Source organism: Bufo gargarizans, chromosome 2 (genome assembly GCF_014858855.1).
Source record: "Bufo gargarizans isolate SCDJY-AF-19 chromosome 2, ASM1485885v1, whole genome shotgun sequence".
In the NCBI taxonomy this organism is placed as follows: Eukaryota; Metazoa; Chordata; class Amphibia; order Anura; family Bufonidae; genus Bufo; species Bufo gargarizans.
The window spans coordinates 599,662,603-599,690,347 of NC_058081.1; the positions used below are offsets into that span (position 1 = coordinate 599,662,603).

General features: G+C 45.1%; 1 protein-coding gene across 1 annotated transcript in view; it reads left to right on the forward strand.

Moving 5' to 3' along the window:
• Positions 1-1,041: 1,041 nt before the first annotated feature.
• Positions 1,042-27,745, forward strand: part of MMP23B (matrix metallopeptidase 23B) — a 32,475-nt gene continuing 5,771 nt past the window's right edge. Inside the window, exons 1-7 of the mRNA XM_044278282.1 lie at positions 1,042-1,509; positions 16,564-16,679; positions 18,873-19,012; positions 19,349-19,516; positions 25,914-26,078; positions 26,158-26,268; positions 27,593-27,719. Of these exons, the coding sequence (XP_044134217.1) occupies positions 1,375-1,509; positions 16,564-16,679; positions 18,873-19,012; positions 19,349-19,516; positions 25,914-26,078; positions 26,158-26,268; positions 27,593-27,719 (962 nt within the window). The 5' untranslated portion in view covers positions 1,042-1,374. The remainder of the gene's footprint in view (positions 1,510-16,563; positions 16,680-18,872; positions 19,013-19,348; positions 19,517-25,913; positions 26,079-26,157; positions 26,269-27,592; positions 27,720-27,745) is intronic.

Genomic DNA, 27,745 nt, shown 5'->3' on the forward strand with positions numbered 1-27,745 from the left:
ACAAACGCAAAAACTCAAATGCAATGGCACTCTGCAACCAGCACTCTGCCCTGCCTCTATGCTGGATGTTGAATGAGGCATTAGTGTATATTGTGGCCAAAACTTAATAAGCCACTCACCACTTTAAGGTCATAGAGGCGACCTTGACGTGGTGAGTGGCTTATTACGTTTTGGCCAAAATGTACACTAATGCCTCATTCAACATCCAGTATAGAGGCAGGGCAGGGCATTTGTGTTTTTGCGTTTGTAAGAATAGGACATGTTCTATTTATTTATTTTTGCGGGGCTACGGAATGGACATACTGATGCGGACAGCATCCAGTGTGCTGTCCGCATTTTTTGCGGACCCATTGAAATGAATGGGTCTGCATCCTATCCGCAAAAAAAAAAACAACTGAATAGACACGGAAACAAACAACGTTTGTGTGCATAAGGCCTTTGTTCATGGAGATGATATGGCACTCTGGGCACATGATACTGAATATGTTTGCAAATTGGCGCTGTTCTTGGGGGCAGTCTAGCTCTGTTTATGATGGCACTTTAGCACAGTTTATGCCACCACTCTGGCACTGTTTACTGAGCACATTCCCCAATTTAAGAGTGGTTCAGTTTATGGTCCATAGGTCCATGGGGTGCATGACTCTATTCATGGGGGCTCTCGGAGTATGTTCTTGGAGACACTCAGTTACTCTGGCTGTGTATCCAATATAAATTCTCCTTGAAAGCAATGTCTGAGAGTTGCCCACAACAGTACATATACTGGCCCTACATCTGTAGACGTACACATAACCACAGCAATGCACTGCATAGATTGCATAAGTCATGTATCTGCCGCATTTCATGCCCTGAACTGTGTGTTTTTTACCATTTTTAGGTCTCTGTACAGTGAACTGTCAAGAGCAGATTTATTTCTCCTGTTGCTGAGCCAGTCAGCTGGAAGTAGTCTGCTGCTCCTGATCCCCCCACACTCGCCCCAGTCCCAGACCAAACCCTCTTTTGACTGTGAAAGATGAGAACATTTGGCTTCAATTGGAAGGATAGTTGGCAGCTCTGACTCCCAGCCTGGATTTTAACGAAAGTGAGAGAAAGAAAGGAGTTACAGGGAAACTTAGAGAGAGGATGATGAGGCAGTAACTTTAGGAGTCCATGGAGGCATCACCCTCCACTATATCATCTCTAGATAGAATCTACAAAACAAGCCAGCGAGGGAGACACAACAGCAGGAGATCCCTGGATTAAATAAGGGAAATACAAGAATAAACAATCTGCAGAGAACAGATTGCGAATTATGCAAAGTATTTAGTCAACTGCTCACAGAAGAAGCAGACAGCTCTTGAATTAGTTCTTATTTCTGAAACATCAAATCCAGGTACCATGGACTCTCAGAGAGATGCAGATGTTGGTGGCAGAGGAGGGAGATACACCTGGCCGCTGCTCGGATTATTTGGTGCCCTGGTATTGGTGGCAGGGATTTCCACTGCTTCATCACTAGTATCACGGAAGACCCAGGTAAGAATCAGGCCCAGATAAAAAAAAGAACAATAACATGAACATCATGGAGTCAAATGGACCGAGACACTTTGGGTGAATGTATTGTACAAATGTTTGATGTATATTTCTTGATAAGGCCTCATGCACACGACCGCATTTTTGCGGACCCATTCATTTCTATTGGGGCGCAATCAAAATGCAAACAGTACACGGATCACATCCGTGTTCTGCCCATTTCCGTATGGCCATTCCGCAAATGATGTCCTATTCTTGCTCCTTTTGCAGCCATTACTATAATAGAGACTGAGGAAAGCCCGGGATGCACAAGGCCAGTGTTCAGATTTTGTGGATTACAAAATACATACGGTCGAGTGCGTGAAGCCTTATACGAAGAAACTTTTCAGCATTTTTATGTCCTGCCATTTTTTTATGATATTCTAGATTCAGCAAATATATGTTATTTATTAATTTATTTAGATTTTTTTTTTTGTATGATGAAAAGTTATACAATTTCACAATTTACATTATTGATCAATTAATCACCGTTTAGAAGATCTCTGCTTGCTGTCATTTAGTAGGAATATTTATTATTTACTTCCAGGAAATATAAAATCTGTACTTGTCATGTGATGGACCTACAGGTGCACAGCTCCTATAATTTACTGTAACCAGCCATGTACTTGTGTGTCCATCTCATGACCATTACGGAACAAAGACTAAGGGTATATTCACACATAGAGGTTGAGGTGTGGTTAAAACTTGCGTGGTTTTGCCACTATTTTAGATGCCGTTGAGGTTTTTACAGGTGAAACGTGTTAAATAAATGGGTTTCACTGTATGGAAAACTGATTTTTAACAGCACCTCAACTACTACATATGAATACACAATATGGAATGACAGCAAGCGGAGATCTTGAAACCTATGAAGGATTGATACAAAGAGTATGATGGAAAATTGTATAACTTCCTCATAAAAAATACCAATTATTTGTAGAATTGGTTGGGAAATTTTTCACTTTAACATTTTTCTCAGTCATGGAAAAACTGCATTCATTTCATGTAAGGGCTCATGCACACAAAGTATTTTCCTTTTGTGTTCGTTCCGTTTTTTTTTGTGGACTGTATGCGGAACCATTTATTTCAATGAGTCCGCAAAAAAAAAAGTTACTCCGTGTGCATTCCGTTTCCGTATGTCCTTTCCGCAAAAAAAATAGAACAAGTCCTATTATTGTCTGCATAACGGACAAGGATAGGACTATTCTATTAGGGGCCGGCTGTTCTGTTCCGCAAAATACGGAATGCACATGGACGTCATCCAGGATTTTTGCGGATCCGTGTTTTTCAAGCCACAAAATACATACGGTCGTGTGCATGAGCCGTTAGGCTAGGGCTATACGGCAACACCTGTCATGGTCAGGATCGCCGAGTAGCGGTCATCCCATAGACATGCATGGGATCGCAGCGACAGTTACAAGAAATCCAACACAGCTGGGTCGACCTTTGGAGGCTATGAAGGGAATTGCATTCTGAGCAGTTACACAGAGGAAGAAGTCTGGTAATAGGGGAGAACAGCTGCAGGAAATGACATCGTCAGCAGAGGATAGATGTTATTTCTGGCACCCCTGTGCTGTGAATGCAGGGAGCGGAGGAACAGTCACATAGCGCTGACGGCCATCACTGCGCCAATCTTCTCGGATTCCTGAGCCTCCTCTGCCCTATAACCTGAACTGCTGTACTGTGGGATATAAGACAATATTAGATAATTGCAGACAACTAAGCGCACGATTATAGCAACCATGAGCAGGATCGCCCAGGCCCTGCAAGATATCATGATTGTGAAGTTAAAGGGGTATCCCACATAAAAATAAAAAATAAAGAAATCTGGAGTCATGCACACCGTTTCGGTCTTAACTATAGGAATGCAGAAATGTTGCTCTTCAGTATCCTGTTGTCTCTTGATTACTCATATTATCTGCAGCTTCTGTGTCTTCCCTTTCTGTGGGTGGGCAGCAGCTGGTCCCACATAACAATCAAGCAGCTGCATCCCCCAGGAGTGCATTGCAATCAGCTATTCTTAACCCATTCCTCTCCCGCATAGAAAATAGTCCCTCACACACGGCCCCAGCGATTCCACTAGTGAATAGCTTATAATGCTCCCCCATTGTCTTCTCCACTGTCTAGAGAGAGATAGAGCTAGAGATTTCTATGAATTTAGAAGGGATGACTGAATGAAAGGTGTGTGGGCTGCTTCACTTGCTTCTCTATGGCCTCTTTCAGACGGACAGTTGCGGAAAAAGGTGCGGGTGCGTTGCGGGAACATGCGCGATTTTTCAGCGTGAGTGCAAAACATTGTAATGTGTTTTTCACGCGCGTGAGAAAAATCTGAATGTTGGGATCGGTGTTCTGTAGATTGTATTATTTTCCCTTATAACATGTTTATAAGGGAAAATAATAGCATTCTGAATACAGAATGCATAGTACAATAGGGATGGAGGGGTTAAAATAAAAATAAATAATTTAACTCACCTTAATCCACTTGATCGCGCAGCCCGGCTTCTCTTCTGTCTTCTTATTTGCTGTGTGCAGGAAAAGGACCTGTGGTGACATCACTCCGGTCATCACATGGTCTGTCACATGATCTTTTACCATGGTGATGGATCATGTGATGACCGAAGAGAAGCCGGCTGCGTGATCAAGTGGATTAAGGTGAGTTAAATTATTTTTTAACCCCTCCAGCGCTATTGTACTAGGCATTCTGTATTCAGAATGCTATTATTTTACCTTATAACCATGTTATAAGGGGAAATAATAATCGGGTCTCCATCCCGATCGTCTCCTAGCAACAGTGCGTGAAAATCGCACCGCATCCGCACTTGCTTGCAGATGCTTGCGATTTTCACGCAGCCGGCGTTGCGTGAAAAACACACAATATAGAGCTTGCTGCGATTTTCACGCAACGCACAAGTGATGCGTGAAAATCACCGCTCATGTGAACAGCCCCATAGAAATGAATGGGTCCTGATTCAGTGCGGGTGCAATGCGTTCACCTCACGCATTGCACCCTTGCGGAAAACTCGCCCGTGTGAAAGGGGCCTTCGAGATTATGCCGACACTGAGAGGATGAAGCTACTGAGCATGCAAGGCCGAGTTCACACTTCAGTTATTTGGTCAGTTATTTCCATCAGTTATTGTAAGCCAAAACCAGTAATGAAGCCTACTGGTATCATGGAAAGATCTGCACCTGTTCTGTATTTTTGACACGCATCGGGCTTTGGCTCAAAATAAGGGCTCATTCAGATGGCCATATGCTGTCCACAGAAATGTAGACCTATTCACTTCTATGGGGCCCTTTTCTTCCGTTCTACGACTCCGCAAAACAAATAAAACATGTCCTAAACTTGTCAATAAAAATCAGGACGTAGCCCCATTAAAGTCTATGGATCTGCAAAAATCGGAATGCAATCCATTTTTTTTGCGTACATGCTGAACTGTCCGCAAAAAAACTGATCCGCATTTTTGCGGGCGGCATACGGCCGTCTGAATGAGCCTTAACTGATGGAAGTAACTGACCAAATAACCGAAGTGTGAACTCGGCCGTAGTCCACTTCTGAATTTTGGATAACGAGGACCAGAATTTCAGAGAGAAGAAGCAGGGGACACTACCAGCGAGGAAAATGTAAGGTAATTAAAAAAAGGCAATATTTTTATTACATGCATATTGCAATATATTTTCATGGGATAACCCCTTTAAGTCCATACTAACAGTAGCAGCAGCAAATTTAAAGGGAATGTGCAGGTGGCAGTTGGTTAAGTCCCCTAACCCACAAGAAAGAACCCACACCAGTATTATAAATGGTTAATGGTACTTGTGCTGCCCAGTTACTGCGCTCTAAAGGGGTTGTTCGGGCTTTACTAAGTGATGGTCTGCAGGGGTCCAACATTCAATGGGAGTAGTGCTGCAGTGATGAACACTGTCCACCACAAGAAGCTGTGTAGTTCCAGTGTAGCAGCAACACCTGATCGTCAGGGTTGGGGCGTTGTGGACTTCCGCAGCTCTGCTAATGATGGCCTATCCTGAGTAAAGCCCAGACAACCCATCAGCGGCAACTACTCCATTGATCTCTGTGAAAGTCTTCTCCTGTAGCCATGTCATGTGCCGACACATTGGGTTGTTCTGTAGACCGCAAATAGGCCATTAAAGGGCTTCTGTCACCCCACTAAACAGTTTTGTTTTTTTGTGTACTTATAATCCCTGTCCTGCGATATTGCTATACCTTATGTTATTAATAATTTTCGTTCAGTAGATTTTGCAAAAAAATTACTTTTATGATATGCTAATTACCTTTCTACCAGCAAGTAGGGCGTCTACTTGCTGGTAGCAGCCGCAGAAAACCGCCCCCTCCTCTTGTTGATTAATAGGGCCGGCCGGAGGAGGAGATCGCGGCTGGCCCTGTCAATCAACAAGAGGAGGGAGCGGTTTTCTGCGGCTGCTACCAGCAAGTAGACGCCCTACTTGCTGGTAGAAAAGGAATTAGTATATCATAAAAGTAATTTTTTTGCTAAATCTACTGAACGGAAATTATTAATAACATAAGGTATAGCAATATCGCAGGACAGGGATTATAAGTACACAAAAAAAAAAATCTGTTTAGTGGGGTGACAGAAGTCCTTTAAGTGAAAAGCTCTGTCAATAGTGATCAGATTTGCAGATAGTTTTATGATAATGAGTAATGTTGGTCAAAGCAAAGCATTCGAAGCAGAATTTGGTCCAAAGTTTTGGAAAACTCCAATTCGAAACAAATCCAAATTTGCTTGCACTTTGTGGTAACAAATCAGGTTTTCCTAAAATGACGACTGCATGTGTTACAAAGCGAAACAAAGTGTAGAGGAGACAAGCCCGGGAAAATCACCCATAATGCCGTGCAGCCAGCCAATCCGCAGACAGTCATCCCCTGTGATGTCACAGTCCTATAAAACCCTCATCCCGCGCGGTCTCCGCCATTGGGAGAGATGCGAGAAAGCACTCATGCTCTAGGGACAGTGATGCTGAAAACTTTTAGTAGAAGAATATTGGAGATGGATTGCAGGGAGACTTATTCTGTGTCAGTTTTATTTATGTATTCCTACATTTCCTTATTCCTACATCAGCCGTAAACTAAGATATGTAATTCAATAACAATAAGATTGACGCCTTTATTATTCTGGTGCCAGCACGCCAACCAATACCATCTAGTCTGCACCCCGTAGGGGGGCAGGTCTTGATGACCATCCTCATCTTTTGCTGGCTTTACTTCCTAGAAAAGTCAGCAAGATGCAGAGAGAGGAGGAGCTGGATGTTTCTGATAACATATTCTCATCGATATTAGATGATGTGGAAAAGGAGGGAAAGCAGATGGCAGAAGAAGTGCTCCCACCTGTAGGGCAGGAGAGAGCTGGGGTTGGAGAAGTGGATACAGCCCCGGATTAAAGGTACATTAAAGGTGCCGCGTGGCCATTAACAATGGAGACCGACTACACAGTGCAGTCTTCATTATTAAATGAACAGGCAGCTGCGGGCTAATTGGCTGCACTGTTCTTCACTGGTAAACTTCGTCTGAGTTGCTGAATCAAATTTTTCAAAACTGCTCATCTCTAATAAAGAGTATGTGCAGCAAGTCCCTGAGGAGCTGGTGCAGAAGATGGGAGTTGTAGTGACCCTGATGAGATGTTGTGTCACGTGTACTCCCTCAGGCCATCGCCCTCTGGAGATCAGTGCAGTGAAAGGCCTCATGCACACGACCGTTGTGTGCATCCGTGGCCGTTGTGCCGTTTTCCGTTTTTTTTCGCGGACCCATTGACTTTCAATGGGTCCGTGGAAAAATCGGAAAATGCACCGTTTTGCAGCCGAGGCCGTGATCCGTGTATCCTGTCCGTCAAAAAAATATGACCTGTCCTATTTTTTTGACGGACAACGGTTCACGGACCCATTCAAGTCAATGGGTCGGTGAAAGAACACGGATGCACACAAGATTGGCATCCGTGTCCGTGATCCGTGGCCGTAGGTTGCTTTCATACAGACGGATCCGAAGATCCGTCTGCATAAAAGCTTTTTCTGATCTAAGTTTTCACTTCGTGAAAACTCATTTCCGACAGTATATTCTAACACAGAAGCGTTCCCATGGTGATGGGGACGCTTCTAGTTAGAATACACTGCAAACTTTGTACAAGACTGCCCCCTGCTGCCTGGCAGCACCCGATCTCTTACAGGGGGATATGATAGCACAATTAACCCCTTCAGGTGCGGCACCTAAACGGGTTAATTGTACTATCATATTCCCCTGTAAGAGATCAGGGCTGCCCGGCAGCAGGGGGCAGACCCCCCCCCCCCTCCCCAGTTTGAATATCGTTGGTGGCACAGTGTGCGCCCACCATCCCCCCCCCTTCCTCCCTCTATAGTTAAAAATCATTGGTGGCACAGTGTGCGCCCACCATCGCCCCCCCCCTTCCTCCCTCTATAGTTAAAAATCGTTGGTGGCACAGTGTGCGCCCACCATCGGCCCCCCTCTCTCTATAGTAGTAACAACCATTGGTGGCAGTGTGCGGCCTCCCATCCCCCCCCCCCCGCCCCCACCACAGTAGAAGATTCATACTTACCTGCTTGCTGCTGCGATGTCTGTGACCGGCCGGGAGCTCCTCCTACTGGTAAGTGACAGTTCTTTAGCAATGCGCCGCACAGACCTTTCACTTACCAGTAGGTGGAGCTCCCGGCCGGTCACAGACATCGCAGCAGCAGGCAGGTAAGTATGAATCTTCTACAATTGTACTATTGCTAAGTAACCATGGCAACCAGGGATGCAGTAGCTTCCTGGTTGCCATGGTTACCGATCGGAGCCCCAGCGATTAAACTGGGACTCCGATCGGAACTCCGCTGCCACCAATGATGGGGGGGGGGGGGGAATGGGAGGCCACACACTGCCACCAATGGTTGTTACTACTATAGGGAGAGGGGGGGGGCCGATTGTGGGCGCACACTGTGCCACCAACGATTTTTAACTATACAGGGAGGAAGGGGGGGGCGATGGTGGGCGCACACTGTGCCACCAACGATTTTTAACTATAGAGGGAGGAAGGGGGGGGATGGTGGGCGCACACTGTGCCACCAACGATTTTTAACTATAGAGGGAGGAAGGGGGGGGCCCGATGGTGGGCGCACACTGTGCCACCAACGATATTCAAACTGGGGAGGGGGGGGGGGCTGCCCCTGCTGCCTGGCAGCCCTGATCTCTTACAGTGCGGCACCTGAGGAGTTAATTGTGCTGATCACGGCCCCCTGTAAGAGATCGGGTGCTGCCAGGCAGCAGGGGGCAGTCATGTACACAGTTTTTCAGTGTATTCTAACCTGAAGCGTCCCCATCACCATGGGAACGCCTCTGTGTTAGAATATACTGTCGGAAATGAGTTTCACGATGTAGCTCATATCCGACAGTATATTCTAACATAGAGGAGTTCCCATGGTGATGGGGACGCTTCAAGTTATGTTCGGGTGTCCGCCTGGCCGTGCGGAGGCAAGCGGATCCGTCCAGACTTATAATGTAAGTCAATGGGGACGGATCCGTTTGAAGATGACACACTGTGCCTCAATTTTCAAACGGATCCGTCCCCCATTGACTTTCAATGTAAAGTCTGGACGGATCCGTCTGAGGCTATTTTCACACTTTAGAAATGTTTTAACAATATAATGCAGACGGATCCGCTCTGAACGGAGCCACCGTCTGCATTATGAACACAAGTGTGAAAGTAAAGGGACTCCTGACTTTACATTGAAAGTCAATGAGGACGGATCCGTTTGCAATTGCACCATATTGTGTCAACGTCAAACGGATCCGTCTCCATTGACTTGCATTGTAATTCAGGACGGATCCGTTTGGCTCCGCACGGCCAGGCGGACGCCAAAACGACTTTTTTTTCATGTCCGTGGATCCTCCAAAAATCAAGGAAGACCCACGGACGAAAAAACGGTCACGGATCACAGGACCCACGGACCCCGTTTTTGCGGGCCGTGAAAAAAAACTGTCGTGTGCATGAGGCCAAAAGGTGGAGTGAAGGAATCAGGCAGACGTAGCAGATCTGGTTCATACACTGAAAAGTCCAACAGAGATGTTCTTATTCTGCCTTTACTGGTGATGTTATTGCCTTCAGGTATGAATAACATGGACTGCAATGCACAGCCTTGTGATATTACTGACTGTACAGGAACATGCAGATCTCTTTTCAGGAACAGCTCCATACATATTGAAAACGTTAGATTTATGAGATCACTTCAAGTGTTGGATTTGCTTTCAAATCTCATAGAGACCATTCCACCATCTGGTAGTTTGTCTACCTAACCATAAAACAGTTTCTTTAAAGGCATTATTCTTTTTATTACTTTGTGGATATAAATTTATGGTATATGGTGGAGCTACTTGTTGCAAGATTGACTATGATGCATCTGCATGTTAAGTAGCGCATATCCTCAGGTCAATGAACCAAGTTCCTAGGATCAGCTAAGAAGATGGCCATACCAAACACTTGCTTTAAACGATGGAGATCTGTGGGCTTTGGTGGTTTGACCTATTTTATTCCAGGGTCACAACCTGTAATGGAGATGGATTTTAACAATGGTTGTCTGTCCCTCAGCTTGTGTTTTTTAGGATATTGTTCTAGTATACCTAATGTACAACATACTGCACCTGCCATGGTTCCATCAAAAGTCTTTCATACAGCAACCCAACAGGCTTAGGCTTTGTTTACAGTCGCACTGGTAATCTGGTACCCTGATCTGACAGAGGATCAGGGTAACAGACCTCACAGTATCTAGGCATTGCTTTATACGGTGTTCAGCTGCTTTTGTGGCAAAAATGCCAGGTTTCAGCTGGACAGACACCACTGTATGCAGGTCAGGGCCAGTTTATAGAAAATGGAAAAATAGAAATCTTTAGGGGTAGCACAGTGCTATTTAAAAGGGTCTGTATAAGGTTAGACAATAACAGAGACAGCGCCACTCTCGTCCAGGGGCTGCGACTGGTATTGCAACTTAGTCCTACTTACATGAACAGTGGCATCTTCTGAACCACTATAAGAAGTTAATGGATACAATGGCAAAATGTATTGTATCCGATAACTCATTACAGGCGTCAGAGGTATTACGTGAGCACGGTATAGCTGTATAGTATTGTTGAAGCTCATCAGGCAATTAGTCCGTATGAGTGGGAATGTGCAATCTGTTTCCGCACAGCCAATTACGTAATCCCCTTGTAAGGGAAATCACAGCTGGATGAGACTGAGCTGTCCCTGATATGTTTATGTTAGTGGAAATTGCAGAGCTGAAGATCTGTGTCAGTGCCCCAGTAAGAGACAAGCAATTATTACTTATTTAAGGAGAGAAAAAGGAAAAGAGAAACGACAGCTCGACAGGTGCCGTAAAATTCTGGCAGAGTGCAGTGCCAAGATAATGATGACATCACTGAAGTAGTAATGCACATAAACTGTCTGCTCTCTCCTTCTCCTCACTTCTGCTTGATGTATCAGAATTCACGAGGCCTTATTAGGCCTTTTTTACACAGTCAGTGTTTGGTCAGTGTCTGATCAGTGATTTCTATCAGTGACCGTGAGCCAAAGCCAGGAGTGGAGTCTACACAGAGATAGGATTTGCACCGGTTCTGTGTTTTTGACCCGCACCTGGTTTTGGCACACAATCACTGTTGGAAGTCACTGACTGTGTGGAAGAGGCCTTACTCCTTATGGGGGTCCTTGACATAGAAAACCTTAAATTTCCCATTTAAAGTGGAACTCCTCTTCAATAACTACACACATAGTATAAAAAATATCAGATACCTTTGTAGTATCTGTGTTTATTTCTCTTCTTGAAACTATATCCATAATGTATCTTGCACAGTATAAATGCAGTGGTCACCTAGCAACCACTTGGTTTCCTCTCTGGGTGACCACCATTTGAGCAAGCATGCCCAGTACCTGTGCAACGGGCTGCCTCCCAGGGGAAATCGGGTCCCAGTGTTTAGGAATGCCGAGTGGTAATGCAGCCTTAATGGTTTGTGTCACTGTGCTCCTATCTGGATACTGTCACTCCCCGGGGTAGTTGGTGGAGTCCAGACTTGGGGAAGTTCAATGATTTGTACTTAAATAAACTTGAAATAAACAAGTGTCATCCAAACAGTACTTGATTTTTCTCTTGGCTCCAGCAGGCTAAGAGTAAACTGGCAGGTAAAACGGAATACTTTGATTTCACTCTCTGCTGTGCTATTCTCTGGCTTCAGTCTGGTCTCCATCAGCATCAGTTGCTGTTTCTTATGAGTGTGAGGTATCCTGCTACCCGTTCTGTTGAGTAGGGGTCTTCGGCAGAGGTACTAAGTCCTTCTATATATGAGTGGGCTGCTCTCTGAGCTACTTTCCCCAAAGCTCCTGCAGCAGTGAGTGGAAAACGCTCCCTCAGAACACCATGTTGCTTCACTCTCTCGCTCCAACTTTCAACTCCCTACAGCTTCCTGCGACCCCTCCCTTGGTAGGAAACAAGACCAGCCTACTTCTGCTGCCAAATACACTGCCACCTACTGGACAACCAGGCACATTACATTAACATAACAGTTTTTGCATATAACAAAATGACACTTTGGTAGTGGTGGTACAGTTGTTGGTGCACACCAATACAATGGTGGCAAACAGGCTAGCAATAGGAATGTAGGAGTGGTAGTGTCTCTCTGGGCTACTACACTTATATCTTCACTCATGCCGGTTTTCTGGCCTGAATGAAGACAGAAACCTCTGACAACTAGAAGGCTGCCATAGATTTAAGTCTGGTGCACGTCCTTGTGGAGTATGTGTCAAATCTATGATGAGGATTGTGCAGAGGAACTTTCCCCCTAAATGTCCAAACAGCACAGACTTGTTTTTTAACCTTCTTACTTTAAGGGACACTTCCTACATTTTTGTCACTTATTAACACCCTATATGTGACTATTCTAAGTATTTTTTTTTATAAAAAAAATTGGTAAATGGTTTACTGGATATATTTTTTGAAAGTCGCTCCATATATTCTTCTTCCTGTTTTCGCTCTTTAACCCCCTCCTTGTTTGGAATTTTAGCACGGTAAAATAACCTCACCTAACTCTCTCAGTCAGACCATCACTGCGGCCAGAGAGAGGGTTCTTGTAGTAAGTCATTAACAGCATCAAACGTTACATTAATCAATGCAGTGCTCTTCTGTGGGCATCTTTATCTAGGTCTATCAAGAGAACTGTTATACGGTTATCCCAATTCTATACCTACTATTATAAAATGGCTTACTTTGCAGATAACATCTTCCCCTCACAGCAGCAATAAACTGGCAATAGTTTACTATGTAGGAATTTTATTCATCTGCCTTGACTCCTACACTATTTTGTATTTCATTTTTGGTGATATAGATGCTGGGAGGAAAAATAAAAATCAGACAAAAAATAAACAAAATGTGTTTTCTATGACTATTGATGAATATTCCTCTTTCTGAAGGAATTTTCCTTTATGCAACAAGAAGGACGAAACAGTTGCACAAGAAATGATGCTAAGACTTGTCATGGAACTGGCTTTGCTTGGAATTCTCTGATCTTGCTCATAAATCACGTGTATGGGACGCCTGTAGCACATATGTAAGACTGAATCAGTTTTGTAGAAGCCGCTGCAAGGCCTCTCCTCTCTGCTCCGAATGATATTCCAGATATCAGGCTTTATGCTGAGTCACGATTTCCGTGAATGAAAGTGTTCGACATCAGAGTTTTCCAGGCCTGCCTTAAACACAAGGCTATAACAGAACTGGGCTAAAAACAAAGATCTCTGCAAATGTGGACCATAAACCAGTAATAGAAGCAGACACAGGCATGTTCAGAGGATGCAGGTATATGAGGTGGCATCTGAATCCGTTATTCGCTGATAGCATCCCCTAGTAAACATCAACCTAGATAGCATCAACCAGACTACACCTAAAGGGCCCTTTCACACGAACGTTTTCCACGCAGGTGCAATGTGTGACGTGAACGCATTGCACCCGCACTGAATCCTGACCTATTCATTTCACTGTGTACATGTGTTTTTTTTTTTTTTTTTCCACGCATCAGTCCTGATCAGTTCTGCATTGCGTAAAAAAAAATTGCAGCATGTTCTATATTCAGCGTTTTTCACGCAGCCCTGGCCCCTTAGAAGTGAATGGGGCTGCGTGAAAAACGCATTGCATCCACAAGCAAGTGCGGGTGCGATGCGTTTTTCACTGATGGTTGCTAAGGGATGTTTGTAAACCTTCAGTTTTTTTTTATCACGCGCGTGAAAAACGCATCAAAACGCATTGCACTCATGCTGAACAACTGAACGCAATTGCAGACAAAACTGACTGAACTTGCTTTCAAAATAGTGCGAGTTTCACTGAACGCATCCGGAGCCAATCATCACGTTCGTGTGAAAGAGGCCAAAATCTTGTGCATGCACTGGCGAGAGTTCACCTGCGCAGTATTTATTTTTTTTTTTCGACTGCTGCATCAGTCAGAGGTGTGAGGGAGAAGCCCCCTCAGGCCTGCCTCTGGAGGAAAGACATAAAAATATAATTCCTGGGATATTTGGTGTCACAAACTGGGAGATCCAATCGAATTGGTTTGTGCCCCATTACTCTGCCCATATCTCCTGGGAGGAAAAGACTTTTACCACGCAACTGCTAAGTATCAGAACTTTCTTTGTTTTCTCCTTTTTATTTTACAATTGTTTGCCATTTATGTATGTCTCTTGTTAGTCATTTTTTGTAACCAAGTGCTGTCCATTTTTTATACATTAAACCTAAAAGTTTGATGGTTTGTCTTGTATCCTTAAGAACCTGTTAGCTCCATGAAGAGTGTGTGTGCAGTCTGAGGCTGTATGCTGTTTTTCTGTGAGGCTTTTACCGTGTGGGTGTCTGCTTGCGAGTGGAACACTCAGGGGTGTCCTGTCGGCCTTATAACGGGCAGGTGGTGGCAGTAAAAGTTTCGTATTAGTGCTTGGTGTGTTTGCAGGCTTCAGGTGGCGATTTATGCTCAAGTTACGGCCCGGCATAGAGCGTAACAGCGTGTGAGGGCGTGAGGTGAATCGGCCTGAAGGGTTTGGGCAACCCTTGTCACGTGACGCGGTGGGCCGGTCTGGTCCCCGATACGTGACAGTAGTATCTAAACAGTCTCTGCTGTGGGCAAACAATGATTCTGTATGGGGACGAGCGATAGCATTAGCGATCATTCATCTCCATACTGAGGAGGGGATCGCTGCATGCAGATATAGCGGTCTCCTTCACTGACCAACAGCCGATTGTCAGGAAGGAACGCTTCCTTCCCAACATTCGTCTGCTCAATTGAGCAATGTAAAGGGGCTTCAAAGGGCAGCTGTCAGCAGATTTATACCTATGACACTGGCCAACCTGGTACATGTTCGCTTGGCAGCTGAAGACATCATGGCCCCATGTTCATATGTGCTGCATTGTTGAGAAAAATGATGATTTATTATATGCAAATTAGTCCTCTAGGAGCAACGGGGGCGTTGCCGTTACACCAAGAGGCTCTGTTCTCTCTCTTCAACTGCCATGCCCTCTGCACTCTGACAGGGCCAGGCATGATCACTTTTACATTGACTGCCAAAGTGCAGAGGGCGCGGCATTTGCAGAGAGAGCGGAGCCTCTAGGTGTAATAGCAACGCCCCTGTTGCTCCTAGAAGCTCATTTGCATACATTTTACTCAGCGGGCACATATGAACATGGGACCAACACAGATACCTCCAGCTACCAAAAGCACATGGAACAGGTCAGTCAGTGTCATAGGTGCAAATCTGCTGACAGATGCCCTTAAAGGGAACCTGTCACATCCAACAAACATCCCAAGCCGGCAGCAGTACCTTAGAGTAGCCAGTAGCATGTTTGTAACGATCATTTTCTTCCTGCAGGAAGTTGAAGCAAAAGCTGTAAAAACGATCTTTAATCCTCTGCCCGGCACGCTTCTCTAGTCACGGGGACAGCGGCCTCCTTGCTTCAAGTCACGGTAACCACGCCCCCTTCCCTGCCCCTTCGCTGTGACTGACAGCGCTTATGCACAACAGTTCAGCTGGCTTTGCCGAACTGCCGCCTGTCAGTCACATGGAAGGGGCAGGGAAGGGGGCGTGGTTACCGTGACTTGAAGCAAGGAGGCCGCTGTCCCCCGTGACTAGAGAAGCGTGCCGGGCAGAGGATTAAAGATCGTTTTTACAGCTTTTGCTTCAACTTCCTGCAGGAAGAGAATGATCGTTAAAAACACGCTGCTGGCTACTCTAAGGTACTGCTGCCGGCTTGGGATGTTTGTTGGAGGTGACAGGTTCCCTTTAAAAACATGCCCTTTAAAGGGACACTGACAGGCCTTCTGAGGATAATTAGCTCTATATATGACCCCCTAGGTCTTATAATAAGTTACCAATTCATATAAGTATTATCCCTGTGCGCATTGTAAAACGTTAAAAATAATCTTTATAATCACCTGTCCTTTCTGCCCAAGGGGCGTTATTTGTGCCCAGCCGCGTCCCAACTGCCGGATCCTTAGACACGCCCATCTCATTAGTATTCACTTGGCGCAATGTGATCCCGGCGAGCGAGGGTGCCGGGCGCATGCGCAGGATCTCCGAATGTCTGGGACAGGAAAATACCGCCCAGCGAAGTGAATACTAATGAGATGGGCGTGTCTAAGGATCCGGCAGCTGGGAGGCGGCTGGGCACAAATGCGGCACAAAGAACGCCCCTTGGGCAGAAAGGACGGGTTATTATAAAGATTATTTTTAACGTTTTACAATGCGCACAGGGATAATACTTATATGAATTGGAAACTTATTATAAGACCTAGGGGGCATATAAAGAGCTAATTATGCTCAGAAGGCCTGTCAGTGTCCCTTTAAAGTTGTGCGAACAAATTTAGGGAAAAGGGAGAGTTATGGCTTGTGATTAATTTTTTTGGGGCTGGGCAGCAGAAACCTTTTACACATGACTATTCTTACATGGAAGCTCTTGTATCTAATATTTTAACTCTTCCTAAGGTAGACTCGGTGGTGGCTCCAGTCCCAGTTCTTCGCTTGCCGTATCACTTAAGGGCGAAGCGCTACACCTTGACACCTGGACTACTGAAATGGGACCATTACAATTTGACATACAGGTATGGGAAGACACTTCTATATATAATATATTTAGAAGACCCAGGTGCCTGCATGCACAATATGGAAAGCTCCAGTGGCCCTTTATACTGTAATCCGACCTCTCAACAAAGCGGCCTCACCATTTTGGGCTTTTCTCTCTGCAGACAACCTCACCCTTTATCAGCTCTCCAGAGGTAATAAAAAGTACTTGCACAAGAACAATGAGCGGCACATGCTCCCGCAAAGCAAGCCAATAAAGAAGCCAAACTGTATGAACAGACTGTGCTGTAATACAATGGGGCACATTTACAAACCCTTGCATAGCCGGAGAAGTAGACTAGTTTATGACTAGGTGTGCACCTCCATGATATATTTACCTAATCTAAGTCAGCCGAGGAGAGCATCAGATCATTATGTACCTGGCCAGAATATGTGAGAAGGGCTCAGACAGCCCCCTGAGCATCACCCCACCGGGAGATTTCCCTGTAGGTTTTATAGCCAGTCCACCCCTGACGCCAGCTCCAGGCTGTGTAGTTATTCACTAACATGTACCCATTTCCTGAAACGCCCGCCCAACTATCCCAAACTTTTTAAGACTGGCTGTTCAACTTAATATTGTTGCACAGCCAGTCAAAAAAGGGACATGCAACTATTTTTACGACTAAAATAATGGCTTGTCTCTTGAAGACCCCCAATGAGTTAGTAGCAGCAGTTGCAATGAATTCCATCATATTTAGGACTACAAATAGCCCCCAAATGCACTTAATAGGGTAAGGCAATAAGTAGCGAGCTGATGTGCAGTTGTGGCCAAAAAACTGTGGAAAAACGGTATGCTATTGTGATTAGTGACAGCAGCACATTGGTGATACTGCTACATGTGGTTTCATTAGTATCGACTAATTGAGTAATAGTGTGGAACAGTGACGGAGAAATCAAATTCCTCAAACCCAATGTCTAACATCTGTATCCTGTAGAAAGAGAGGATTGTCTGTCCCTGCAGCCATGTGAGCTCACGCAGCTAATTTTTTATCTCCTGTCTGCTGTAATCAAGAGCGGCCACACATGTGGAGACCTCCGTACCTGGAACCAGTGGTCAGATGGTCACTGTTAAAAAATATGGCATATCCAGTCATTAACGGTATGTGAGTGGTGTGAGGTTAACGCTTTAATAGAGGCTTTTGTGGAAGGAGATCTGGAAGACATGTTTTAAAGAAAGAAACATGTATGTTCTATAGAAGGTGCTCTTTAGACATCTGGATCTGATAGAAGGAATGTTATCTCATATTCCACAATGTGTATAATGTAGAGCTTAATGACCAGAGAGAGATTAATCTCAGTATCTATTGAGACTTAAAATTATTTTTAAGATGTCAATAATTTTATATTCATTTATTTGTATTAATGCTGCATCTACTGAAAGCTGGTCTTTAAAGGGGTTCCCAGTGTTGAACAAAATCTACTTCTTGTAAAGGTCTTATGACAATGGTTATAATGGTCCTGTGACAATGAGCAGAAATTATTAAAGAGGTTGTTTGAGAGTCTCATAACAATGACCTGTTCTCAGGATTGGTCATCAATATCTGTTTGGTGGGGGGATGACTCCTGGCACTTTGGCTGATCAGCTGAACAAAGAGGCCATGGGGCTCTAGTGAGTGCTGCGGCCTTTCCCTAGGCCAGTGAAGACACCATCATAGGTCACATGGCCTAGGCTCAGCTGAGTTGAATGTTGCTGAGCTGCAATACCAAGCACAGCCGCTATCCAATGGACAGCACCGTGGCCTCCTCACACAGATGTCCGGCAGGGGTCCGCCGATCTGATATTAATGACCCATTCTGAGGATAGGGCATCAATATTAAACACTCCACAAAACTCCAGACTAAAGACTCCAAAATGACTACAGTCCACAAAATTCTGCAAAAAGGTTTCTGTTTGGTATAAACCTGAAGGCACATTGTGGGACAGACAGAATGGACCAATTGCAGGCCATAAGAGCTGCACCATAAGACTGTTCGCAAGTTTTTTTTTGTTTTTTTCTTGCATTAGAACAGTCTGCTATTGTCAGGACATGGTGGGAGTAGTAGTTTTGCAACAATTGGAGAGCGCCACAGATTGGGGAACTTTGCAATAGAACAATATAAAAAAAATGATTGCAGAAGTCAACACAGCATTTGAAATATTTGTCTAATATTCATAATTTTTATGGTTTTACTAGAATTGTGTCATTTCCAAGAAATATAATCAATGAGAGTGATACAAGAAAGGGCATAGCAGAAGCATACCGCATGTGGAGTGAAGTGACGCCCTTCCACTTCAAGGAAGTCCCAGCAGACCAAGAAAGTGATATGAAGATTGGTATGTTGATAACTCGATCATATAAATCACATTACTTTATGGGCATGACGTTTCATATCCATCAGCTTTCAGCTTTTGATAAAATTGTGAGGACACAGATTTGCTCAGACAGTTTTACAATGATTTATTTGATCATTTTAACCAATGGAAGAGCCACAAGCAATGGCATTAACTGCTCCTCATACACTGGAGGAGATCACTGCATGTAATAGCTGTGGTCTCCTCCACTGACGAGCAGGCGCTTCTTGGGAAGGAATGCTTCCTAAGGAAGCTTTAGGCATAGCATGTGGTAGATTATCAATCCCTAACTTACACAGTTGTTTTCTATCTTATCAGGCTTCTATGGTATCAATCACACAGACTGTTTGGAGTCTCGTATTCATTACTGCTTTGACGGCACGACTGGGGAGTTGGCTCACGCTTACTTTCCACAGACTGGGGAGATACATTTTGATGACAGTGAATACTGGTTTTTGGGAAACACCAGATTCAGCTGGAAAAAAGGTATTGGTTGTGTGTGTGTGTTTTTTTTTTTTGTATGAAGCTTTGAGAAGATGTCTAAGATGTAGACCAGTGTTCTTGAACCGGTGTCTCTCCATCTGTTGTTACTCTACAACTCTCCGCATGCCCCGATAGCTAGAGAGTCACTGGTTGGAGGCCACATATGTAGGACTTGGTAAAAAGTTCTAATGTCTTAGGGCTCTTTCACATCTGCGTTATAGTCTTCCGGCATAGAGTTCCGTCGTCGGGGCTCTATGCCGGAAGAATACTGATCAGGATTTTCCTAATGCATTCTGAATGGACAGTCCGTCCTTCAGGATGCATCAGGATGTCTTCCGTTCCGGAACGGAACATTTTTTGGCCGCAGCAAATAGCGCAGCATGCTGCGCTTTTTGCTCCGGCCAAAAATCCGGAACACTTGCCGCAAGGCCGGATCCGGAATGAATGCCCATTGAAAGGCATTGATCCGGATCCGGCCTTAAGCTAAACGTAGTTTCGGCGCATTTCCAGATGCGACGTTTAGCTTTTTCTCAATGGTTACCATGGCTGCCGGGAAGCTAAAGTCCCGACAGCCATGGTAAAGTGCAGTGGGGAGCGGGGAGCAGCATACTTACCATCCGTGCGGCTCCCGGGGCGCTCCAGAGTGACGTCAGGGCGCCCCAAGCGCATGGATCACGTGATCGCATGGACACGTCATCCATGCGCATGGGGCGCTCTGACGTCATTCTGGAGCGCCCCGGGAGCCGCACGGATGGTAAGTATGCTGCTCCCCCGCTCCCCACTACTACTATGGCAACCAGGACTTTAATAGCGTCCTGGGTGCCATAGTAACACTGAAAGCATTTTGAAGACGGATCCGTCTTCAAATGCTTTCAGTACACTTGCGTTTTTCCGGATCCGGCGTGTAATTCCGGCAAGTGGAGTACACGCCGGATCCGGACAACGCAAGTGTGAAAGAGGCCTTAGTCACTTAGCCTGCATGCAGTATTGGAGCCAGATGAGAAAAGTGTTTGGCCACAACCATATTTCTGGTTGCACTTAAATTTGCATAGAACTAAAAGAAGACGACAAATCTGAGTGATATTTTCCAGAGACATGAAATAGGTTTCCTGCTGCCAACCTGACCTTTTATGAAACAACTTCATAGGTTATGATTATGCATTGTATTTTTTTTTTTTTTATCTAGTCTCATGTCCTCTGATACCCTGTCTGGCCTAAGCATGGCTACATACCCATACTGGCTGGCTCTTTAGCCAAAATGTGTGTCGGGGAGGATGTCAGCCAGCCATTAGGAGGATGTAGTCATGCTGTTTATTTGATGTCTCTTTCCCTTTTCTATCCATGCACTTTGCTACTTTTTTTGTTATACAATATTGAGGATTATATGCATCATATGGTTAATAGTCAGGGACTGTCCATTTAAAGAGAATGTGTCATAAAAAAATGATCTATTATTTAAATGACATTTTTTGTTTAATATAATTTTAAGGAATTTTTGGTGACGTTATTTTTAATTTTCCATGGAAATACCTATATAAAAAAAAAAAAAAAATCCTGCAATTTTTGAACTGGCCATTAAGCCTAATAATTGGCTCCACTTCTTGGTCTGTCTGGTACAAAAACCGTACTGGGGAGCTGGAGCTTACTTTTTCATTTGTACATGTCACTTTGCTGCATTTATCTGCCTATCATTAGGCCTCTTGATTACGAGGTTGTTCGGCCGTTACGTGCATTGGGGACCGCAACTTGTGGTCCCCAATGCATGGGCACCATGCGTACGGCTGCCGCGACAGATCCAGACCCATTCAACTTGAATGGGTCCATGATCCGTCCACACCGCAAAAAGATAGAACAAGTTGAATGGAACCGCATCCGTGCTGCGGTGAGCACATGGACAGTGCCCTCATATTGCAGACCCGCTGTGTGTGGGCCGCAATACAGGCCACGACCGGCAACACCCGTGTGGATGAGGCCTAATAGGAAGGACTGGAACAACACATATCACCTTTATACACAGACTAGCAGAAGGACCCGGCTTCGCACGGGTATGTTTCATCTATTTCATTTAATGTCTGTCGTTAAAAGATATCGACAGCATCCACTATAACAGTGACATCTATAGTACGCCGCCCCCTTAACAGCAACATCCACAGTGCCCTCCCCTTTAACAGTGACCTCCACAGCAGCCGCTCCTTTATTAGTGACCTCCACAGTACCCAGTCTCGTTAACAGTGATTTTCACAACAACTCGCCCCCTTAACAGTGACCTCCACAGAGCTCCGTTCCCTTTAAATGTGGCCGCCACAGCACCCCACCCCTTAACACTGACCTCCATAGCAGACCGTCCCCTTAAATTTGACCTCCACCGTTCCCTGCCCCCTTACAGAGATCTCCACAGCGCCAACCCTAATAGTGACCTCCACAGCATCCTGCCCCCTTAACAGTGACCTCCACAGCATCTCACCCCTTTAACAGTGACCTCCACAGCGGCCGTCCCTTTATTAGTGACTTCCACAGTACCCCATCTCCTTAACAGTGATATCCACAACACCCCGTCCCCTTAACAGTGGCCTCTACAGCAATCTGCTGCTTAACATTAACCTCCATAGCGGACCATCCCCTTAAATGTTACCTCCACAGCAGCCTGCCCCAGGGTGGCCAGAGGTCCAGTTTTAGGCCGGACACTCTGGCTTTCAGACTCCCTGTCCTCCGTCTGGCGCAGGGCCTGGACGGACACAGGGATGTCCTTTTGAACAGCTCACTCTCTGACAGCAGCACGGTGCTGTCTGAGCGTGAGCTGCAGGGAGAAAGTCACCCTTCCTCCCACCCCTGCAGCTGACAGAAGTTGATTTTTACCTTTATTTTCTCAATTCCCATTGGCTGCGGCGTGGCCTAACTGAATCAGGGGCGTGGCTTAGCTGGACCTGGGAGCAGGGTTTTTAAGTCCATCTTTTGAGGGTGGCCTGAATGGCCATCCTACCTGCCCCCTGAACTGTGACCGCCACAGCACTGCGCTTCCTTAACAGTGTCATCCACAGCGCCCTGCCCCTTTAAAGCTGACTGGGTTGTTATGGAAACCTGGTGTAAAACTGTGTGTATGTGGAGCCTGTGAGCTTCTATTAGCTGATAAGAGTCACGTGACCAGGCTTCTATTGGCCAATGCATCTGTTTTTAACTGCAGAAAAAAATGTCAGCGACACATTCCCTTTAACATTATCTTGGTAGTGCAGGAGCGACCAATTTGTGGTATCAGCAAGCCTTTTCAATTTATTATTACATCACTTGTATCACTTATGTTGATTTTGTGATTTGTAGAACCTTTTAACTTTCAGGACATTTGGATAAATGTTAATGGATACTTCTACTGTTTTGTATTATCATCATTTTTGGCTTTTCCGGTGTCCTTGTTTTGTCCTGTGTGACTCATTTTATCAAGTGTCTTGTGTTAGTTTAGGGATATATTAAATAAATGTTTTTTACCTATTTCATAATTAGTTTTTTGCTCAATCCTTCCTTTTTTGGTATATTACTCGGTATTTGGAGTGCAGCCATTCTACTCTTACATAACCATCCGTTTAATGCAGTGATCAGCAACCTCCGGCACTGCAGCTGTTGTGAAACTATAATTCCCAGCATGCTCCATTCATTTCTATGTGAGATCTTAGAAGAGCAGAGCAAGTGTTCATGCTGGGAGTTGTAGTTTTACAGCAGCTGGAGTGCTGGAGGTTGCCTACCTCTGGTTTAATGCATTTATTCATCACACACATGAATGAAGGCATTTTTTTTATTTATTTTTTGTATATTCCGTACCGTGAATGGTTTATCGCTCTGGATCAGCCCGGATAAATCATTAATACCTGTAGCCTGAAGAACACTTTTCACTAACACGTCATCCTCGCATCAGTACAAAACATTTTTTAAAAGGTAAAATACTAAGGAAAAAGGAGTTTATTTTTGAGGGGCACTATTTCAAAGACATTTTCTGAGTGTTGGGAGCCTAGTAAATTACTTAGAAAACTTTACCTTAGCAAGCCCTCTCCTTTCCATCAAATGACCAATGCTAACAAAGTGCTGAGAGTCTGTTGAAATAATAAAAAATAAAAAAACGTAACCATACCCCTCCGATCCAGCCGTCCTCTCAGTCGAGCTGTAGCCATGACATTCTGCTTGGAGTCCATTGATTGGCTGCAGTGGTATACAGGATGTCACCACTGCAGATAAAACATTACGTCACGGCTGCAGCCCAGGTAAGAGGATTGAGCGGCAGTGTTGGATCGGGGAGGTAAGGTTAAGTTTTTAAATTATTTTAACAGACTCCCAGCACTTTGATAGCATTGGTCATTTGTTCGCTTGAATAGTGTTTTGGAATTAGCGCCTGTGATTAGTACACTGTGGCCCATGGCTGCCACAGTGAGCCACAAACACCTGACATTTCATCATGGAGCACAAGGAAGAAGAAACTCCCTGATTTTGTTAAACCTTAGATCTCTGAGGCACGGGTTTAACCTGCTGAGTTCAGAGTTTTCTCCTTTCTGGGCAGTTGTGGCAGGTTAAGGACCCCACGATAAAAATGCACCCAACTGTGACCCACGTCTTCATTGCTGGTTAGGGACATGCTAATAAATGTCACTCACAGTACATACACATATATGTACACATCCATATTGCACACACACACTGAGTGCATGCTAAACCCATACAGCCACAGTGGACACACACCAAGCCGCCCACTTTGCACTTAAAGGGACACTAAAATGTAATCAAAACAAATAAAAAGAACAGACAAATTGTAACATAATCTCCTTATTTTTCTTGCTCCTCTCCTGTCCTATATCACAATTGCAGACCAAAGAAGATAAAATAGAAAAACAGTGCATAGCTGTCACGGCAGTGTCACGGTCTCTGTGTGGTGTGCCATTACACGTTGCCGTGCATGCCGTTGCCAGGGGTCAACGTGTGGTTATTGGCATGTGTGTGATCTGCTCCAGTTACCCCAGTTCCTTCCCTGGCTGGTGTGTGAGGGGTTAACCATCTTTCTGGGTGTGGCCACTTGGTGTTTATATTGCCTGTGGCTGGCAGGCTGCAGTCAGTTGTCCTCCAGCATTGGTGTGTGCTAGAGCTTGCTCTTGTCCAGCTTATTCCATCTGCCCAGTGCTTGAGGGCCACCTTGTCAAACATACTGTCACGGTGGGGAGTAGGAGAACTCCCCACCGTACAATGTGGACCCGGTGGAAAAGCAACTAGGCCAGACGCTGGGATAAGGGAGCAGGTCACCTCCTATTGCATCCCTAATCCTTGCCCTAACTCCTCACCGTATGAGCGGACCTGGATGGTAGGACAAGGATTAGGATGGATTAAGATGGACAAGAGCAAGCTCCAGCACACACCAAAGCTGGAGGACAACTGACTCCAGCCTGCCAGCCACAGGCAATATAAACACCAAGTGGCCACATCCCAAAAGGTGGTTAACCTCTCACACACCAGCCAGGGAAGGAACAGGGGAAACAGGAGCAGATCACACACATGCCAATAACTACACGTTGCCCCTGGCAACGGCATGCAGGGCAACATGTCACGGCGCACCACACAGACTGTGACACTGCCGTGACAATAGCTCTCTCAGGCTGCAGCCATGACTTCTTCTCCTTCCTCTCTCCTCTGATGCTAGTGCCAATGAGCCAGGATGTTTAGGAGAAAGGGACTGGCTTCATACTTTGTCTACACAGTGAGCGTGGCCATTTTGTTGAAAGGAATCTTTAATGAACTGTTCTGGTGCACACAGTCAGTCTCCAGCCAAAGATGGTAGAGACAGGGAGAAAAGAGCTCCTCTCTGCCTGCAAGAAAGACATTTTTATACATGTATTTATTTCTTTATGTGCAAGTATGATTTCCAGTTGTGACCTCTGCTCCTCTGGCCGTATCACATGGCATTATAATAATATATAATGCTGTGTGACCCTGCCAGACATGTATGTACCGAATTACACTGGGAGCAGGACCTGATGTGAAGTCATGGGGTAGCAGCTCTCCACTGGTTTTACAGTGCTGCAGCATCCCTCTCAGATATCCTCCTACATGGCCTTTGCAGTAGCTTGCTGAGGCCCTGCCCTCCCTCCATACCTGCTGATGCTAAATAGTTACCCAGCAGCAGCACTAAGGGGCAAGAAATAAAATAATGTATAAATTCTCTTTGAAAAGTGCCCCCCCCCCCCTCTCTTCCTAACACCTTAGGCACGTGACCTTGTGTTCCTTGTTATAAATAAGTTGTCTGGCGTAAGACATTTAGTTTAATAGTTTTGTCTAATAAGCTGAATGCAAAAATGTTCTGTTTGGGAAGAAAATCCCATAGATATGGTGTAATGATTAGAAATCTTCTAATTGCCGAGTCCTTTCTCTGTAGGAGTGTGGCTCACAGACCTGGTCCATGTGGCTGCTCATGAAATTGGACATTCCCTGGGATTGATGCATTCTCTCAACAGCAACGCCCTGATGCACATTAATGCCACCCTGACTGGGAAAAACACTATCTCCCAAGATGACGTGTGGGGAATCCACAGTCTGTACGGTGTGTACACATTACACACGTTCTGTAAATCTCTTATAGATTGGATTGGTATGATTATTCTTCTTTATTTTTCTTGCAGGATGCAGAGACAGATACTTGGTGTGTGCCAGCTGGGCACATAAAGGATACTGTGACTCTAGGAGGAAGCCTATGAAGAAGTATTGTCCGTACAGCTGTGACTTCTGCTATGGTATCTTAATATCATTCCATGTTTCAGAAGCTGTCACATTTCATATATTGACAACAGATGTTCTAATATTCACATTTCACTTCAGTGGATGGAGAGTGACAGCCCATACAAGACTGATCATGGAACAGAATCCACCCAGTGGAGGTCCAATGAGCTGGACCCCTATGACTCATAACTTCATGACATGACTGATTAATACACACATTCATCACTATTAAACAAGTAATCACTAGAAAACACAGAAAATCTCTGGTTAAAATTAATTAGTATGCTAAGGAACTTAGCTAGGAACCGGAGCGTCCCATGACAAAACCTGGAATGGGGCCACCAGACTTTCTCACTACTGACAGTGAACAGACGATTGTATCTATAGATAACTTGCAGCCACCTTAGCTCCCAACTCTGATTTAAAGTGGCCATACATTAGGCTACTTTCACACTAGCGTTCGGGTTTCCGTTCGTGAGCTCCGTTTGAAGGAGCTCACGAGCGGACCCGAACGCAGCCGTCCAGCCCTGATGCAGTCTGAATGGAGGCGGATCCGCTCAGACTGCATCAGTCTGGTGGCGTTCAGCCTCCGCTCCGCTCGCCTCCGCACGGACAGGCGGACAGCTGAACGCTGCTTGCAGCGTTCGGGTGTCCGCCTGGCCGTTCGGAGGCGTGCGGATCCGTGCGGATCCGTCCAGACTTTCAATGTAAGTCAATGGGGACGGATCCGTTTGAAGATGCCACAATGTGGCTCAATCTTCAAGCGGATCCGTCCCCCATTGACTTTACATTGAAAGTCTGGACGGATCCGTACTAGGCTATTTTCACACTTAGCTTTTTTTTGCTAAAATAATGCAGACGGATCCGTTCTGAACGGAGCCTCCGTCTGCATTATTATGATCGGATCCGTTCAGAACGGATCCGATCGAACGCTAGCCGAACGCTAGTGTGAAAGTAGCCTTAGATGTCAGCTAAAGACTGGTTTGGCTAAAAGCTAGACTTTTAGTAAAAAAAAAAGCATGCTTTTTGCTCTGAAGAACATAATAAATATAATGCTATACAGCAGGGTTTCTCAACTCTGGTCCTCGGACCGACCGGTCAGGATTTGAGAATATCCCACAGAATAAATACCTCTGGTAAGTTCTGATGCATGGACACTAATTATATCACCTGCTCAATACTAAGGAAATCCTGAAAACATGACTGGTAGGTGGGTCCCGAGGACCGGAGTTTAGAAACCCTGGTATACCGGCTGGTGGACAAGATGATTACGTCTTTTGACCAATGTATCTAGTAGATATCCTGCACCTGACAGCTGTTTATTAATGTACACTTTAGACTTCCCATTCCCAACACGGATGCCCACACCAATACCACCCAGAACCAAAGTGCGCTTGGTTCCAGAAGGCAGAAATGTAACCTTCAGATGTGGAAAAAAGATTATCCATAAGAAAGGCAAAGTATAGTAAGTATATTATATAATACAGCTGT